The 19929-nt window shown below is 38.0% G+C and overlaps 1 protein-coding gene and 1 long non-coding RNA gene across 2 annotated transcripts; both read right to left on the bottom strand.

The window, feature by feature from the left end:
- Positions 1-10: 10 nt before the first annotated feature.
- LOC125177800 lies at positions 11-1221 on the bottom strand. The gene is made up of 3 exons (XR_007156666.1): positions 1142-1221; positions 707-747; positions 11-251 (listed from the first exon to the last, which is right to left on the bottom strand). It is a non-coding gene; the product is annotated as an uncharacterized LOC125177800 (long non-coding RNA).
- Positions 1222-1332: 111 nt separating this feature from the next.
- Positions 1333-18072, bottom strand: LOC108674934 (dedicator of cytokinesis protein 4). The gene is made up of 21 exons (XM_047880232.1): positions 17847-18072; positions 14378-14470; positions 13862-13958; positions 13579-13675; positions 12594-12769; positions 11959-12043; positions 11505-11546; positions 10808-11053; positions 9957-10133; positions 9613-9730; positions 8459-8706; positions 7785-7944; positions 7173-7274; positions 6281-6816; positions 6141-6163; positions 5559-5581; positions 4625-5160; positions 3525-3714; positions 2639-2910; positions 1988-2302; positions 1333-1524 (listed from the first exon to the last, which is right to left on the bottom strand). Exons 1-21 carry the CDS (start codon positions 17881-17883, stop codon positions 1333-1335), a joined length of 3765 nt encoding a protein of 1254 aa, XP_047736188.1. The 5' UTR covers positions 17884-18072.
- Positions 18073-19929: the final 1857 nt, after the last annotated feature.

The following is a 19929-nucleotide window of genomic DNA, read 5'->3' as shown; positions in this document are numbered from 1 at the left end:
CTCACGGTGAAAAGCGTGCAGTTGCTGGTGACACGGTCGATGTAGTTAGCAAATCCTTCCTTGGTGAGGCGGACCAGGAAGCGTTCACTGATGAAGCGCTGACGGGAAGCGTCGTACAAAGAGAAGAAGACCTCTGAGTCCTCGCCCACGTGATAGCTCATGTCACGCATGCAGAAGAACAAGTGATGGTTCAGAGCGCGCGGTCGTGTGCCTGGGATGACGCGACTACTGCTGCGTCGACAAGCCAGCCTCTGCTCATACAAATGCATTTGTAAAGATACTCACAGTAATTATGCAGGAATGTATTTATTGGAATATATATATATATTTTATTTATAGGAATATATTTTATTTATATTATGTGTGGCTTCAAGAATGTTATGCATGATGCAGGTGAGGTCCGCAAACAGAATATAATTTTTTGATTCCGCCACTCACAAGTCTATATTAAAATTTTATAAAATTATCTTACATTTACCAAAGAAAATATAGAGGTAATATATGTGTGCATAGGTATATAACGCTGAGTAAAAATTCGAAATCATGAATTACAATCAAACACAGCAAAAAATTACCACAAACAATATATATTTTATAAATTGATCTCCTTGACAGAGGAGGCGATATATATGCATGCATTTACAAGAAACAAAAAGTTATACACAAAGTAACTTAATGCCGTCAACTGCCATATAGCGCCACTCACCGAGTTGCTTGGCTCAAAGAAGACTCCCGACTCTGGACGTGCTGTACATGAATGTGCTCACATCAGTCACTATAATCGTTCATCATAGCATTAGTCAATGGCGAGATCGATTCATGCATTCACGGCACTGACGGCAGAATAAAGCAAGAGTTTTCACAAACAAAATATGACACACAAACATCTGTGCTACAGGAGTTGCCAAAGACCTATGTCACCGTACTTCGATATAAATAATCTTTTTTATATACAAAATTGCACTACAATTTTCTAGTGCAATCCAAGCAGCTTCGTAGTTACGGTATGTGATAATCGAACAATGCAAATCATAGTTCTAACTAGTATTATTGTTTTTGTAGAAAAACGACAAAATAAATGCAGTTTTGTGCTGAATGGCGACTCAAGCGTCATTAACTATACAATAAATGATGCACTCACAAGCTGGTAGAGCTTAACGGCCCCCACGGCGTCCACGTCTACCATGGCACCGTCCACTCGAGGTACCAGATCCAGGCCAAGCTTCCTGTGGTGTTACAGGCAATAAAATCAGGAACAAAATTTACATTGAGTGATTAAATATATACCATAATAGACAAAAACAGTCATACTGGATGTAAAAATTCAACGTACTAGACGTTAGTGTTAATATCTGATTGATCTACTGGTGTTGTCAAGTGGTTTAGAATCTGGAAGCCCATGATGACACGCATGTCCCTGTAGCGGTGCAGGAGCTTATGGCGCTTCTGAGGGCTGAACTTCTCGACTTGCAGACTGTCCTGCGTCAGGAAATCAACGCCCAGCAGCAGATAGCGGTTCCATAACTGAAAAATACAAGAGTTTTCATTATTTGTAAGTTTAGTCATCATCAACTGCAAGTAGTAGCTCGGATAGGTCAGACTTATCCTTAGTTCTTACTGGAACTTTCTTTATAATTGTACAAAGCATTGCGTGGGTTTCATTCTCTCCTGAACCGCTTTTGTTGGTCAATATGCGCTTAAATGCTACAACAACAGATACAATGCATTAACCTGTTATTACCTATTCAATAATTTTACTAGAGAAATAATTTCAGATCCCTATTTATGTTAAGCATTATAGTACAAACCAATCTTTTATAAAGGAAAATAATTCCACTGATGTAATACATGAAAAAGTTGTGTTCCACATTCCCTTCTGAATTGTTGATACAATTATACATACAATCACAACGGCCCTATATTTGATTATGCAATCTAATTACCGACCATTTACAGCGCAAAACAAAGTAACATTGAATCTAATTACTTGGTAGTTGAAGTTGCTGCCGGCAGTGAAGTATTTCAAGATGGGCTTCGCGATCTCCTCGAGGGCACCGAGGATGGCGCTGTTGGTGACCATGAGCATGAGGAACCAATCCTTGGGGAAGACGTGCTTGGGGGATGTCACGAGGTTAGACAGCAGCAACACGAAGTTGTGTAGGATGTGCCGCAGCTGCTGAGGGCCTGCGTGTGGTTCAGTGGTGGTGGTTGAGGTGTGCTGCAGGTGCAGCAGCCACAGCTTCTGGTAGTGCACCGGCGTCATCAGCTGCAGCATACCGAGGAGACAAGCCACTAGCAGGTCCTGCAACGCCATAGCATAATTAGTGCACGAAATCGATTAGTCACAGTACGTTGAACCTAGTGTTAGGTATAAAATAATTTAGCCGTCCTATTACTTACATGAGTATTGCTGTTGAACTGCAGGGACAGAATGATCTCGATAACGACATCGATCAGCCCATGCCCGTTGAAACTAAGACAAAGTATATTAAAATTGAACTTTCCTATTACTTACATAAGTTTTGCTCTCGAACTGCAGAGACAGAATTATCTCAATAAAGAAATCGATGAGCCCATGCCCGTTGAAACCAAGACTAAGTAGGTATATTATAGTTGAACTTTCTTAGGCATTACTTACATAAGTGTCGTTCTGGAATTGCAGAGACAGAATGGTTTCAATAACAACATCGATGAGCCCCAGCACAAGTGTCTCAATGTCCTGCTCTAGCGCGGCGTCAGGAGCCAGGGGCGCTTTGCTCAGACGGGCGTCGTAGTGTCGCTGTGATCGCTGGTCCGCCAGCAGGGACACGACCTGCCCCAGGATACGAGCGCACAGCTGCAGCTCTACCTTCGCCTGCAGATGAGCACGTAGCTGCTCACATGCGCTCGACACCACCACGCGACGTCCGTCTGACACGAGGGGGAAATTAAACATTTGGTTTTTTTCCATATTTTCTGCGTGAAGAATATGGGGAAAAATATAGGTACATAAAAAAATATGTTTCTTTGAAAAAACTATTAACGAGGGAAAAATTAAACATTTTATTGAGAATGTTTTGGTTTTTCATTTTATTGAGAAAATGTTTTGGTTTTTCTACATATTCTTTGCGTGAACAATATGGAGACCCAAAGATATATAAAATTATAAGTTTATATGAAGAAATTGCTAAATCAAAAGTTCATTCGATCAGTTAATAATCGTTACCAGTACAATATTAAGCACATATAAATCCTGAAAAATGTCTCGAAATTCACCCAAAAAGATTAATAATAATCGTTACGATATAAGCATGTTGAAATGCTCAAAAATGTTCAAAATTTAACCAACCAGGTAAATTACACTATTTAACAACAATACAATAGAGATGTACAAGACAGGGCGCACAAAGCTCTACAATTTAGATATAAGAAAGAGTTATTGGTTGGAGTATGACTGACCTAAAATAGAATCGCTTACAACGGAGCGCAAAAAAAGCTCTACAATTTAGATAAATTAAAGGGCTATAGGTTGGAGTAAGACTGACCAGGATCAGCACAGAGGATGGTAGAGCAAGCATGAGTGTAGGCGATGAGTCTGTGCTTGGTGAGGTGGTCTGTGATGGGTACGGATGGAGATGTGCACAGCAACGCGCACAGCAGCCGTGCCACGTCACCGACACGCAACACCCGGCACAGCTGCTCACAGCCGCTGTGCACGTTCTCCAGCAACGCCACCTGTCATCAATACAGATGTATAAGTGCTGTGATCAATACAGCAATATATATGTAAGTGCTGTCATTAATACAGCGATATATATAAGTGCTGTCATCAATACAGCGATATGTATAAGTGCTGTCATCAATACAGCGATATATGTAAGTGCTGTCATCAATACAGCGATATATATAAGTGCTGTCATCAATACAGCGATATATATAAGTGCTGTCATCAATACAGCGATATATAAATGCTGTCTTCAATACAGCGGTATATATAAGTGCTGTCATCAATACAGCGATATATATAAGTGCTGTGATCAATACAGCGATATATATAAGTGCTATCATCAATACAGCGATATATAAGTGCTGTCATCAATACAGCGATATGTATAAGTGCTGTGATCAAAACAGCGATATATATAAGTGTTGTTGATCAATAGATCGATATTCATAAGTGCAATGCGATAAATACCTGATTACCATTTTTATGCACAAGATGATTGCTTGATACCGAAAGTTCGCAACAAGTCTTCAGTATTGTCAGAAGCTCTCGAGCATATATACAGCATAACGCCAGCAACTAGGTATGTTCTAATACACGAAATCCAATCTAAATAAAGTTTTCTTCCCCATCAAATTTGCGGAATTTGATGATAGACCTTGTTACTATTATTACCACCTTGATTTCAGGTGCTACAAAAAGCTGAGCTTCAATTTGTTCGGAATTTATAGAGCCTCAAACCCGAGTGTGTAAGATACAATCAGATTTTCATGAGTCCCTCAGCATCAGATTTTCAATCCCTCAGCATCAGATTTTCACGAGTTCCATGAAATACGCTGATCTAATATAAATGCACCGCTTAAAAAATCAAATACAGCCTAGGCAGAAAAGAATAAACTAAGCCAATTCGATTTCTCTCACCTGCGCAACAAGCACTTTCTCCTTCTGAACGAGTAGGAGCTGCGCGAAGGAATCAAAGAGGCGCGCGACGTCCGTCCTAAAGGAATCTTCATTGGACGCGCCCGTGGCTCTAACAAAGAGAAGCCGCGATTGAACACTGAACTTGAAAATGAATTTGAGAGCTCGGAAGCACTGGATGATGGAGTCTTGCTTATCTGTCTGAGAACAAAGATCAGAAAGATGCTGGACACAAGTGATGAGTCCTTTGTGTACCAATGCTGCAGCGAAGTGGCCAGTGATATAAGCGTCCATTACGGGGTTGAAATGTTCAAACTTGCGTTCCTCCAACATGGTGAAGATGACGACGAGGGAGTGGAAGACGTGGCCAGAGTACTGAGTGCTGTTACCTTCGTCAGTACTGAACATTGAGAATAATGCATCCAGGACATCCTGAAGGAACTTGACGATTTCCAGTCCGTCGACACGCTCTAGACGCTCCAGGGTCTCACCGATGCCGTCTGGGTCGCTCTTCCAGCGCAGCAGTGACAGTAAATCAACTGGAAAAAATAAGCATAAATTAATGAACACATTTCCCTACAATAGCATTCAACAAACAAGAGAAAAGTCACGTAATTAACAGCAGTGCAGATCAATTTCAAGCCAGGTTAAAAATCGTGAATATTTTTGACGAAAAATCAAGCGGTCTTATTCAAGCCAACAACTAAATGAAAGACCACCTCAATGATTCATCAACAAATAGTAGAGATATTAGAAAAGGAAAAGATTTTCTAGCTTTTTAGATACCCGTTACATATTTCGGACCAAATGCACGATCTCCAAATACGTTGCCTTATCGTCACCAACAACATTAATTAGAATTACTCAAAGCACAAACCATTTTGAGAGAGTTTACAATTACTCGATTACTCAAATTACAATTACTTAAAGCACAAACCATTTTGAGTGAGTTTACAATTACTCGATTACTCAAATTACAATTACTCAAAGCACAAACCATTTTAATTTTTGTTGCATTGAGATTTAATTTCTATTGATGCTATTTTTGAATACAATGCGCCTCTATACATAATATAAATCACTTCTCCTTCTCAGTTTGTGTACTTACATACATTAAAATACGATTTTTTAAGTGTACGAATATTTATTTCCCCCCACTGTATATAAGTACTGTCATCAATACAGAGGTATATACAAGTGTTGTTGATCAATAGATCGATATATATAAGTGCAATGGCGATAAATACCCGATTACCATTTTTAAGCACACGATAACTGCTTGATACCGAACGTTCGCAGCAACTCTTCAGTATTGTCAGAAGCTCTCGAGCATATATACATAGCATAAAGCCAGTAACTCCGTATGTTCTTTTACCAAGAATCCGATCTGAATAAAGTTTTCTTTCCCGCCAAATTTACGGAATTTCATGATAGACATTGTTACTATTATTACTACCTTGATTTCACGTGCTCCAAAAAGCTGAGCTCCAATTTATTCAGAATTTATAGACCCTCAAACCTGAGTGTGTAAGATGCAAATCCCTCAACATCAGATTTTCATAAGTTCAATGAAATACGCTGATTTAATATAAATGCACCCATTAAAAAACACATATAGCCTAGGCAGAAAAGAATAACTGAGCGAATTCGATTTCTCACCTGCGCAACAAGCACTTTCTCCTTCTGAACGAGTAGGAGCTGCGCGAAGGAATCAAAGAGGCGCGCGACGTCCGTCCTAAAGGAATCTTCATTGGACGCGCCCGTGGCTCTAACGAAGAGAAGCCGCGATTGAACACTGAACTTGAAAATGAATTTGAGAGCTCGGAAGCACTGGATGATGGAGTCTTGCTTATCTGTCTGAGAACAAAGATCAGAAAGATGCTGGACACAAGTGATGAGTCCTTTGTGTACCAACGCTGCAGCGAAGTGGCCAGTGATATAAGCGTCCATTACGGGGTTGAAATGTTCAAACTTGCGTTCCTCCAACATGGTGAAGATGACGACGAGGGAGTGGAAGACGTGGCCAGAGTACTGAGTGCTGTTACCTTCGTCAGTACTGAACATTGAGAATAATGCATCCAGGACATCCTGAAGGAACTTGACGATTTCCAGTCCGTCGACACGCTCTAGACGCTCCAGGGTCTCACCGATGCCATCTGGGTCGCTCTTCCAGCGCAGCAGTGACAGTAAATCAACTAGACAAAAAAGAACAAAATGAACATAAATTAACGAACAAATTTCCCTACAATTAGCATTCAATGAACAAAAGAAAAGTTTATATAATTTACAACAGTGCAGATCAACTTCAATTCAGGTGTCACAATCGTGGATATTTTTTGATGAAAATCAAGCCGTTTCGTTCAAGCCAACTACTAAATTAAAGATCACCTCAATGATCAATCAACAAATAGTAGATACCGGTATATTAGAAAAGGAAAATATTTTTCAGCTTCTCATATAGCCATTACATATTTGGAAGCTAATGCACGATCTCTAAATACGTGGCTTTATCATTACCAAAACATTAATTACAATTACTCAAAGCACAAACCATTCTGAGTGAGTTTAGTGGAGCAGAGTCGTGTGCCGCCCTCAGCTTCCATCAAACGCACGAATGAAAAGCCAAATAACTTTTTTTCGTTGCGCTCTCGAGCTGCACAAACGTTTGGAAATTCCGTTAACATTTGATAAGTTGTGAGGAAAGCAATAAGGATGAAACTGTAACTTCACATTTTGGTAGGTACGGATACAATTTTCATTTAATCAGGCCAACGTGACATATGCAGGATTCCAGAGAAACAATTTAATCATGGCTAAATTTGATCTTCGTGATTGGCGTTCAAAACAACTCCAAGGGCAGTAACGCAAAAATTTTATAAGTAAATACGTAATCTGTTCTTAAATTTGAGTTGGACGATCGCCAGGGGATAGTTTATCAATTTTTTGTGGTAACATGGACAGGTTAAGGTAGTTTGTCAGCGTTTTAATTATGCTCGACAAAGCACTGTCAATATACGTGAACGGTGACATGCAGATTACGGCAGATTTACTTGGGAAATAAGTTGACTAATTTTCGAACCTTGGAATAAGTTTGATGGTACCTATATGTAAACAAATGGCGCGACTTGTACCGCCTGAATTAAGTAACCGAATCAATTCTTACTCGAGCAATGACGATACTCAAAGCGAAGGTGAGCACCAGCAAACTTGTCGATGGGTATGGCGATCTTGATGCACTCGGCCCAGCGGGGTGCGTTGTTGTGGTACAGAACCACGGAGCTGTACTCGCTGCACGGCTCGAACCCCGTCGCCCCTGATATGCACTGGGGAAACATGAGCTGAAGTTAGGTTATGCACTGGGGAAACATGAGCTGAAGTTAGGTTATGACTGGGGAAACATGAGCTGAAGTTGAGTTATGCACTGGAGAAACATGAGCTGAAGTTAGGTTATGCACTTGCAACACAAGAGCAGAGGTTAGTAAGCGGTTGTGTAAGCAAATGGAGGTAACAAAGCTGAATGATCACAGCGCAAAAATCTTGTCATTGATGAACAAAACGCCAAACTAAAATATATCAAAATTTTATACATTTTCGCTAGGACTCGATTGGATCATATAAGTGTCTTCATTATGTTATCTTAAGAAATTGCTAACAAAACTTGATTCCCATACTTAAGAGGTGAGATACTGTAAATTACAGCAAAATTGAAATATTAAACCAACGAAACTGCTATTTATGTGCATGAAACGAAAATGTCGAATTAGCTGAAAGCTACACAATGGATCTCCCCAAAACGTGCACATAAAATTAATTTTCAATAATTAAAACAAAACTAACGTTTATAGGCGTGCCAGTGAAGTCCAAGGCGACGACAGCGACTTCAATGTTTTTGCCAACACTTTTGCCGGCACGTTCAAACTCTCCGTGGGAGAGCGTGAGGTAGAGATCGTTCCTAACGTCACCAGGCATGATGACGTCAGAGAAGCCCATCTTGTTGGTGACGCGAACGTTCTTCAGTAGCAGCGGATGTTCCTTTAATACCAGGTCCAGCTCACCGCACAACACGCGCACGCTCACCACCAAACCTGCATGACACATCCACATTACTGTTCATGTAGTCAAAAACGTACAAGAAATGGTGGGGGCTTCGTACCATTTAAATCCGTTTTTAGCGCATTTTCTCATTTATGGAAAAAATGCCCTATTATGCTCGTCATGTCCGTCTGTCTGTCCGTGACTTCACGTTTCCGTCGACGAGAAAATGCACTCTCTGTCACTCACTGCAGTGAGTACTGAGTTACATTTTTTTTAATTAATAGACCAAGAAAATTTCTTCTAAGAACAGCGTAACTTTTATATTCATTCAGTACAGGGTTGAGAGAGGGATGTGGTCGGAAGGCAAAGGTGACCGTGTCGAATGTTTTAGTACATTAATCCTATTTTTTAGGATGTAGACATGTATAATTGAATGATTCAATCTATTAGGATTGTAGTGAACACCTATAATATAAATTGAACTTATTTTAACTGCTGAGTGGGACGTGAAATTTTATTTTTTTACGCTAGTTAAAGATTTTAATGCAGCGTGAATGACCGATCTAAATGTCTTGACCGGAGGTCAGCACCAAGTTTCCATCTAAATATCAGTTGCAAGATAACTAAATAACTAACCATTTACCACTATTGTCTTCTTTTATATTATTATTATGTTTTCGTCTTGATGATAACAGTACAGTATAATAAGTTTTGAGTCATGTGTTGCGTGTATCATCGCTATAATATGCAAAATGTTTGGCAGCAATAAACTAGTCTAAAATCCGGCTAATGACACTTGAGATACTCGACATCTAGGGGTTATAAAAATCATTCTCTGAGATTAAATCAATTATTCAGGTGAAGTTAATCATTTAAAAAAAATTAAAATATATTAAAGGTAATAATTGAATTGAATAAATAAATAAAGAATGTTGTTTAAAGGAAAATAAAGCTACCGCAGCTGGTGTTGGTGGAGAGGACGGAGTATTTGCTGTTGAGTTTCTTGATGATAAAGTCGTGCAGCTGCCACATGTCCTTCTCGTCTGTAGTGCAGAGCTTTGTTGTCTGCTCCACCTGGGTAAATATCAACATGAAATTAGGAGTGTTACTTAAATCATAATATGAGACTCATTTGACGAAACACAGATGGCAACAAAATACTCCTACTCTTTTCAGCGCCTCATGTTCCAGAAAAGCTAATATACATGAAATAATCTATCCGCCTCAAAGTACAGACTCGTTCAATTTAATAATTGAAGCCAATTTCTAGAAGAATTTTCTACAAATAAAATAAACTGACCTCAACATCTTTCTCCCTGAGGTCATCGAGGTCGAGCTTGATGACACCAGCAGCAAAGGGCCGTCGGTAGAGCTGACACGGGCTCTTCTTGCTGCTCTCAGAGAAGAGCATGCGACCAATCCGCACCACCTGACACACCAGGTACACTTCGCTGCTGAACTCACAAGCCCCAAGGTCCTGAAAACCAAAAGCAGGGAGTTATGTAATGTCTTACATTAACGTGTATATAATGTCTTTCGTTATAATATGGCACATCGTTTTTTGATGACTAATTTCACTCTTACATCATAGAAGAATAGTATCTGATTTTTCTCTAGCTCATTTGTTAGCTAAAATTTTGAAAAAGATTCTTCACATCATACAAATTATAATGCACAGTCCGTTATAATATGTCACATGGTTTTTTGATGACTAATTTTACTCTTACATCATAGAAGACTAATATCAGATTTTTTTCTAGCTTATTTGCTAGCTAAAATTTTGAAAAAGATTCGTCACATCATACAAATTATAATGCAAAGTCCGTTATAATATGGCACATCGTTTTTTGATGACAAATTTCACTCTTATAACATAGAAGACTAATATCTGATTTTTCTCTAGCTCATTTGTTAGCTAAAATTTTGATAAAGATTCCTCACATCATACAAATAATAATGCACAGTCCGTTATAATATGACACATGGTTTTTTGAGGTCTAATTTGACTCTTACATCATAGAAGACTATTACTATCTGATCTTTCTCTAGCTCATTTGTTAGCAAAAATTATGAAAAAGATTCGTCACAACATATAATGCACAGAGCTATAATGTGACAAATCGGAGCTAAATTATAATGCACAGATCTCACGGTGAAAAGCGTGCAGTTGCTGGTGACACGGTCGATGTAGTTAGCAAATCCTTCCTTGGTGAGGCGGACCAGGAAGCGTTCACTGATGAAGCGCTGACGGGAAGCGTCGTACAAAGAGAAGAAGACCTCTGAGTCCTCGCCCACGTGATAGCTCATGTCACGCATGCAGAAGAACAAGTGATGGTTCAGAGCGCGCGGTCGTGTGCCTGGGATGACGCGACTACTGCTGCGTCGACAAGCCAGCCTCTGCTCATACAAATGCATTTGTAAAGATACTCACAGTAATTAAGCAGGGATGTATTTATTTGTGAAGATTCTCAGAATAATGGGCAAACTGGTCTAGAACAAAATGTGTGGCTTCAAGATTGTTATGCATGATGCAGGTGAGGTCCACATACAGTAATGTCATTTCATGATTCCGCCACTCACAAGTCTATATTAAAATTTTATAAAATTATCTTATATTTACCAAAGAAGATATAAAAGTAAGATATATGTGCCAATGTATATAACGCTGAGTAATAATTCGGAGAAATGAAATAAAATAAAACCCAGTAAAAAATTAACACAAAAGTATAATTTTTTACAAATTGATTTCCTTGAAAGAGGAGGCAATATATATACATGCATTTACAAGAAACAAAAAGTTTTACACAAAGTAACTTAATTCCGTCAGCTGCCATATAGCGCCACTCACCAGAGTTGCTTGGCTCAGAGAAGACTCCCGACTCTGGACGTGCTGTACATAAATGAGCTCACATCAGTCACTATAATCGTTCATCATAGCATTAGTCAATGGCGAGAACGATTCATGCATTCACGGCAGAATAGAGCAAGAGTTTTCACGAACAAAATATGACACACAAACATCTATGTTACAGGAGTTGCCACAGAAATATATAAATATTTCTAAATATATATTATAAATTTATATATTTATATTTCTTCAATATAAATGATATTTTATATACAAAATTGAACTACAATTTTCCAGTGCGATCCACGCAGCTTTGTAGTTACTACGTGATAATTGAACAATGCAAATCGTAGTTATAACTAGTATTATAGTTTTTTTAGACAAGCTGCAAAATAAATGCAGTATTTGCGCAAGACTCAAGCTTCATTGACCATACAATGAATGATGCACTCACAAGCTGGTAGAGCTCAACGGCCCCCACGGCGTCCACGTCTACCATGGCACCGTCCACTCGTGGTACCAGATCCAGGCCAAGCTTCCTGTGGTGTTACACGCAATAAAATCAGGAACAAAATTTACATTGAGGAGTGATTAAATATTTACCATAATAGACAAAAATGGTCATATTGGATGTAAAAATTCAACGTACTAGACGTTAGCATCAACTAAGTTTTTTAGACAAGTTCTGTCATCAATGACTAGCATGTGAATTCAACCAAGATGATGTGTGTCAATGGTTGCCTTGTGATGTCTTAGTTTTAATTTGAACATGGAGCTGGTCTCCAAACGTTTTTAATGAAGATACGACAAATTTAATAGGCGTTTTCCTTGCGTTTTAGCGCATTTTCTCATTTATGGAAAAAATGCACTTTTGTGCTCGCCATGTCCATCTGTCTGTCTGTCCGTCCGTCCGTGACCTCAAATTTTCGTTGACGAGAAAATGCGCTCTCTTTTACTCACTGAGTTATATTTTTTGATTATTTATTAACCAGCAATTTAAGCAAAGATATTACCTACATAAATAGTTAGGCAGATTTGGGCACACATCTTGGATGAATATCTTTGTTAAATGGAACAAAAATTTGTTACCTATTGCCCCAGTCAATGCGGCGCGTGATCTGAAGGTGGAGCTGAGTGATCTGCTCAGTCGTGAGCGTTGCAGTGATGAGCTGTCGTCGCCAGGCACTGACTTCCAGCATGGCTGATCTGATGGCTTCAAAGTCTGCTATGGCCTGAGGCGCATCATCACGACTACAGTCAAGATTCTGCACATATTTTGAATAATTTCCTGATTTAAAAGCTTCTTTACCATCATTGACAGTTAAGAAAATCTAAAAAGAAATATATAGATAATGGTAATAGATATCAATTTAAAGAGCATTTTGTTTATGACGGTTTGCTGCAAGGTTAACCTCGTGTGCTCCTTTTAAACCATTTTCACACTATAGCACACTCATTTTAACCAAGAAACATCAGCCTACACTTCTTTGCTTAAAATACAATAAATTTTAGTTGGGACTCATACTTCAATCTAATCCCTTATGCTAAGGGCCTTATAACAGCTGTAACCTGCACTCCTTAGTAACAGGTTATTTGTAAATGCTTTAGGGAAGTTAGCAAAATGTGGCACATGTACCTTGAGAGAATAGAAGCTTGGCCACATGCTATATAGGTATATGATAAAACCATGTAACAAGGACTATGACTCAAGGAGCCCTTCATAAAACAGAAGAGAATAGCCTCTGAGCATTATATATAGGATTCAGTTTTTGATGTTGTTTATATTAGACAAAGAATCAATGAGAATAATGTTTAGTTTCTGAAAAATAATTGGTGGGGAGCATCTGTTTTATAATTTTTCTAGAGAAACAAATCTTGCTCCGCTCTTGGCAAATGCTTCATAATTCCATTCCACATTGCATTTATTCAATGAATATTCCTTCTGAATGTCTTGATTCCTCTTTTGCTGTTAAAGAGTTGAGCTCTACCTGAAGCCACAACTTTAAGTAGTCTTAAGTAAAACACAGAGAACTTCCAGTTATTCAGATTACATTCGAAATAAAATTATGCTTACAATGAATTTTTCCTTCCAGATCTGTCCCCACTCCCTGAGCACTGCAGCTGCCTCCTGCACCACGGCATCCTCAACAGGGATGACAAGCTCCTGCGCTCTGAAATGCAAATATTAATTAAAAATCACCAAGATACAAGCAAATATTTTTCTTAGCTCCAAAACAGGCAACTCTGGTTATGAAAATGGCTACCTTAGGTATGTCCCAATTTTATCACAGAAAATGATTGAAACAAAATAAAATAAATTTCATACTGTTAAATATTACAGGTAAAAAATTCCCTACCCTTCATTCTCCACTCGAAATGCTTTGAGGTGGATGAAGCTGGCAGGAAAAATCCCCAAAGCATTGCGGTTTTTGGTGCAGAATCCCCGGTACCAACCTGTGAGGCAAATAGTTATGAGACATAGATCTAAAGTTTTGTGTAAATTCTATCTTAATACTGTATGTATGTATAAATGAAATGCTTAACATGAATTTTAGTAAAGTACAAAGTCTCTAGTCTAATATCATCAATTAGAAAATAAGACACTACAAAACAGTCATTTTAATCATCAATACAAGACATAGCAACATGCATGTTATAGGCATTCTCTTCCAAAGACCCAATATGACTATTAATAAGGATGAAATTTAAAAGGCTAAACTTCAAGTAAACTTTAGAAACACCTCCTTACACTTCTTTATCAAGCATGAAAACATGTATAGAAAAATCCTAACAGTAAATTAGTAATATCTCAATTTCATTAATTCAAGATAATAGATTATTGCAAGCATTCTTTTTATTATATATATAAATACCTTCACAGCTCTCTAGGATGTGAACTGTGTCACCAACATCTAAGCGCAGGCCACCCTTCAGATTACCCGGCCACTCATGGAAGTTATACACAACTGAAAAATAATAATTAAATAAATTAGTCTTTTATGACACAAACAAAGATTAAAAAGGCTGGACAATTTTCCTAACATAATTCACCTCTAAAAAAAAGTCATTACAGATGTATGCATGTTTATTTCTGATTTGGTTTTCAACATTTCATACTGGCATATTAAATATTATAATTTTTGAACATAGATATCTAATTTATCATTTTTATTCAAATTTCAAACTTGATGATTGTTCTATCTCCATCAGAGCTCAAATTTGCCCAAAAATATATGAACTTTCATTTCCAATCTAGAGTAGGTAGGGTAAACGCGGTATATTCCGACATCGTAGGTAATTCCGTCACCTCTCCAGCTTTTCCTTTATATTAAGCTTTGTTTTAGTTCCATGCGTCTATTGAATAGTTTATGCCGCGTACAAATTTATTGACCAAAAACGTTTACCATCCTGAAATGAGGTCGGACTGCAAGTTTGGTAGTTCAAACTTCGATGAAACCAAAGCCACTAACTTGACAGTGCTGACAGGTGACGGTGACTACGCTACTATAGGATACCATATTTTAATAACATGAAAAAAAGTTCAACAAGGAGTGTTCAACTGTAAGCAAAAACATCATTTATTGAGCGAGAAATGTTTCCCTTTGATAACGTCAGTGCATGTTCGTTACTTCGATGGAGCGCCCGCCAACTAATAAGCAAATATGTTGGTTACTAAGCTAAGCTTCTCGAGTCTAGGGAATATCAGTAACACCACCGAGTTACCTACTCAGTTGATTTCGTCACTATAGTAAAGGCATTACGCACTACACCACTCTACAGTTATTCTATTATAGGGAAAAGACTAATTTACTACCGCCTATTGGTACGTTTGGTGTGTTGTTTAATATAGCAAGAAATTTATATACGTCTAGAATATCAATTGGAAAGTTGCCACTTTCGTTCCCAGTTTCCCACGTCTCGGACGAATTTACAGTCGGACCCGCGGCCGGTCTCCAGATTCAGTGTACATCGAATAAGGTCTCGGACAAATTTACGGCCGGACCCGCGGCCGGTCTCGCGGCCGAAAGGTTTTCTTAGTGTTTTTATGGGTTTTTCTAGGTTTTTTTTTGGGTTTTTAATGGAACCTGTTCCTAACTGGACCTAACCTGTGAGGTTTTCGTTGATTGGCTAGGTTTTTTCTATGTTTTTAGTCCGGCGGCCGCGAGTACGGCCGCGGGTCCGGCCGTAAATTTGTCCGAGACGTCATCGAATTATTCGAATATCTCTCAAAGTACTGAACGTAGCTCGGTGAAACTTGGTACACGTATTCATTATGGCCTGATGGTGATGTCAAGCTTGTGCATTCCCTTGGATATGAAACGTCCGGAAAATACTTATTTACATATTGGGTGTGACCGTGTCAGTAACAATGATAAGGGTTTTAATTGGCTAGAATTCATACTACTAAAGCACATAAAGAAGACATGCCATTGTACATTTAAGTTTTTTTAGTTGTGGCTTGAAATGTGACTGTTGAGTACATATAGGGGCCTGAGGGATAATCGTGTGCGTATTAAATAAAATACTTTAAAAAAAAACTTTTTAAAAAAACACGTTTTTATTGTGGACTAAAAAGTAGGAAATAAATTATGGCTCGCCCCAAAAACGTGTGTCGGGCAGATTTATGATTAAAGCAAAAAGCACACAACACACTAATTTTAGAAATTTGATGGTGAACGTACAGCCCGACCCACGTCATATTGGCAGATTCATGATTATAAAAAAGCGAAAAGCACACAACACACGAATTTTGGAAATTTGATGGTGAACGTACAGCCCGACCCATGTTTTTTCGACCCTCTCGAACGGCATTTCTCTTTCCCCTTTCAAACGGCTTTCCCTTTCAAGCTCTTCTGATGAAACGTTTTTTTTCAATTTCTCTACGTGGATAAAAAAGAGTCCCAGGTTAAGAGGGAACCATTTTTAACATGAATTTAGCATTATAGGTAGTTTATTTTTTCATTTATTCCTTGAAGTGTGACAAACAAATAGGTCTTCCATCGTTTCCATTTGAATTAAAAATAAATGATGCGCATTTTGAATGTATGTATGGCCTAAGCATTCGTGTGTATGTTTGAATGTATGGCCTAAGTATTCGTAAACATTTTGAGCCTGTGAAACGAGCTGTGTGTAGAGCAGGCCTATCTACAAAATTTCATGTTGGTCTAAATATTTTCTAAATGCAAATTAACTCACATTTACCTTCCATTGAAAAAAACGAAAATTTTTATAAGATATTTAACGTCGCAAATGGATTTTTGCCTAGAATCACACAACACATGTCTTAAATTGCTCATAAAAGAGTCTCATCATGTTAATGATTTTTAGTTTCTTAAATTATATTAGTCGTCGCTATAAGGTAGTGGCCTTCTCAAGTTATTCTGTTTGAGCTTATATTTCATTGCAGGTGAACCGTTTTTGTTCACTGGTTGGTCAAAATATCTTAACAAGTGTTTCCCGAACTTTGTATGTTTGACTCTTTTTTTTTTATTTATCATAAAATTTATCGTTATCAAATATTTAAGTCCGCGCCTCCGCGGTTTAGTACCACGCTCTCGTCATATTCGTATATGTTAAACTGTGACAGCAGCCAGCGTTATGTCAAATATGAAGATCTTGAACTCGCCTCTCAGACTCTTGTAAAACCGTGTTATATTTTCGCAATATCGTAAGGTAGGCATTAGCATGAGCTAAACTACATGTGAATTAGGGAATAATGTTTAACTGCTGTTTCTAGGGCAAAATTTGAGCTTATTCGTGAATCGTGATCGCGCGCCGCAGCGCGCGTGCCATCGCCGCCAAAAGTTTGCAACTTCGCGGTTCAAGAATGGCTTTCCACGGCTTGAGAAATAGGCTTACGGCTTGAAAATTCGTTATTTCGCGGCTCAAAAAATCGAGTCGCGGCTCACAGAGTAGATCTTTTCCTCCCCTGGATGTCGGCAATACGTATCAGTTAAATTTGAAGCGCTGACGCAATACGACTCACCACGTGTCGAATAATGCCACACAAAGTGACGGAATATAGGGATTTGGTAGGTTTCCATTCTAAAGGCTTTTTAATAAATATGGCAACATTTTGTGACGTTTCATCGTTGCCGACGCGTAGTGAAGTGTTTTGAGAGTCATGTGAAGGCAACAGAACTTATGTAATGCATACGTTTTTTTTTATAGTTTTTCATTTCTCAATGCGTCCTTAATGTGTCGGAATATACCGCGTTTACCCTATCAATATAAAGAATGAGCAAGTTCATTTAACTTCATCCTAAAGCCAATTATGCTAGTCTATCAAGCATCTATTCAATAAATGTAAAGAGTCATAGAAATTAATTAGAAGAAACTTACCAGCACCATATTTTTCATTCTTTGTTGGCTTCCACATGATGCATCAATGGCAGCTGCCAAGTGCCAACTGCCAACCAATAGGTTAAGGTACTAGGTAAATAGTAGCCTAAATGCTATGCTCCTTTCTCTCACACAGCTGAACACAGCTATTTTATAGGTAGTTTTCAACCAAAAGCCATACTAGCTAAGAGAGTTTTATTCATAAAAACTGGATAGAATTAGAAAAAGGAACTTTAAGAAGTAAAGTCATTAATAATATTACAATAAATGTGAAGCCTATGTAGTTAAAAGAAGCAAAAAAGTTGCATAAATCTTATGTGAACAAAGTTCCACATTTCAACTGTAGTAGGTAAAGTGTGATCTTGTGAAGTTCAAGTAGGCCTAGGCAGCTAGGCCTAGCCTAGCTTTAGCTACTGAAGTTTTCATTTCTATTCAGGTTTCAGGCCAAGTTCATGCTTTCAAAGTAATTTAATGCAGTGTAAAAGTAAGCTAAAAAGAAGTTAGTATTCTGCAGCTCATGACTCAAGTTTCAAAAGATCGAATAGTCTTGAATAACGGCCTAACTTTAAACTTGTCCATAAACATGATAGCGATACTAAATGAGTCAGACATATTTATTTTTAACTGAGGGCTGAGGCCAATGTTTTACGTTTCTATAATGAAAAGGTTCTAAAATCACTAGCAAGTTTAAGAAAATCGACTGATTTTTCAACTCACTGGCAGGAAAATAACTATAGATTGATATTAGCTTAAAAAGTCTTCGATAGGTGTGAAAATCGCCTGATATGTATCAAAAATACAAAGCTGAACCCAAACATTTGAGATTACGCATCGTCCGGATTCCAAAAAATGAAATTCTAATTATAGTTTGACATTATTACATTACGATTTCTTAAACAAATTTTTGTTTTGACCCACATCCTCATGGTTGAACTATATATTACCACGCGCATCCTGATAACGATATTGATATACATTTTTATCTGTATATAACATTTTCATTTGTTTATGGGCGAGGGGGCGCCACTGGATTCTGTTGAGAAATGGAACTTGATATATCAATTATAATTTGAATAATACTAATTATATCACGAAGTATAAATACAGATGCTTTGGACAGGGTCGCCCAGAGGTTAGATTTCGTTGTGCCATAATTGCAGCAGAGAGTTGAGGGTTTTATCCCAGCTCTGCGCGTCAGTTTTTTTGTCAGAATCTGCAAGGAGGCCGGGTGTTTAAAAGCAAAATTGGAGCAGTGAGTTGCGGGTTCGAGATCGCAACAAGCTGTGAATGTTCGGCGATATTAAGAATCGGCAACAGCTCTAACAGGCGAAGAACGTTGATACCGTTACCATACCGTACTACACTACCTACACTATTATTAGTAAAGATACAATTACAATAATTTTTTTACTTATGAGTTAGAATTTAGCAATTAACAAAGAATTGATTGACTACACCATATATATACATATCCAATGGATTAAAAAAATTGTGTTGTAAATTTTATCCTCAATATGTTTCTAATTAAAACTACCGGTAAGTATAATTAGTATCTGGTATTCAGTCATTTATGCCTTTTTAGACCAATATTATTATGCTAAAAATATCTCAAATTGAACGTAAGCAGCAAAATTAATTATTACTAATAGGCCTATGTAGACTTTATAATTTCTCCATTCAACTTCGCGTTACTGATACGACTCGAACGAGATGGTTGCCACGTTACACTGATATTTCATATGAATATGATCAATATTGCAAGCTCATACAATATTTAAAGCTGGCGCTTTTTGGCCTCAGGTGCGTATTTTTTTTTTCTCGCCTAGTCGGCAAATCTTGGAATTCAGAGGCACACTCAACGGCGGACTTTACGCAAAACGCACTCTGTGTTTTTAACTTAATATATGTGTAGCCTCTTTGGATATCTGTACGAATTACCTTATTATTGAAAATGTTGTAACCTCCCTTGGAGCGCGGGTACTGCCAATGAAAATATTATGCAGCATTGATGGATATTATCAATGTTATTCAAGCTATTATTCTACTATCATTCATGTTATTATTCACTGGTATTCATTAAGGT

Source organism: Hyalella azteca, unplaced genomic scaffold (assembly GCF_000764305.2).
Source record: "Hyalella azteca isolate HAZT.00-mixed unplaced genomic scaffold, Hazt_2.0.2 contig5032, whole genome shotgun sequence".
Taxonomy (NCBI): Eukaryota; Metazoa; Arthropoda; class Malacostraca; order Amphipoda; family Hyalellidae; genus Hyalella; species Hyalella azteca.
The sequence above is the reverse complement of the archived record's forward strand: the minus strand, read 5'-3'. Positions and strand labels throughout refer to the sequence as shown.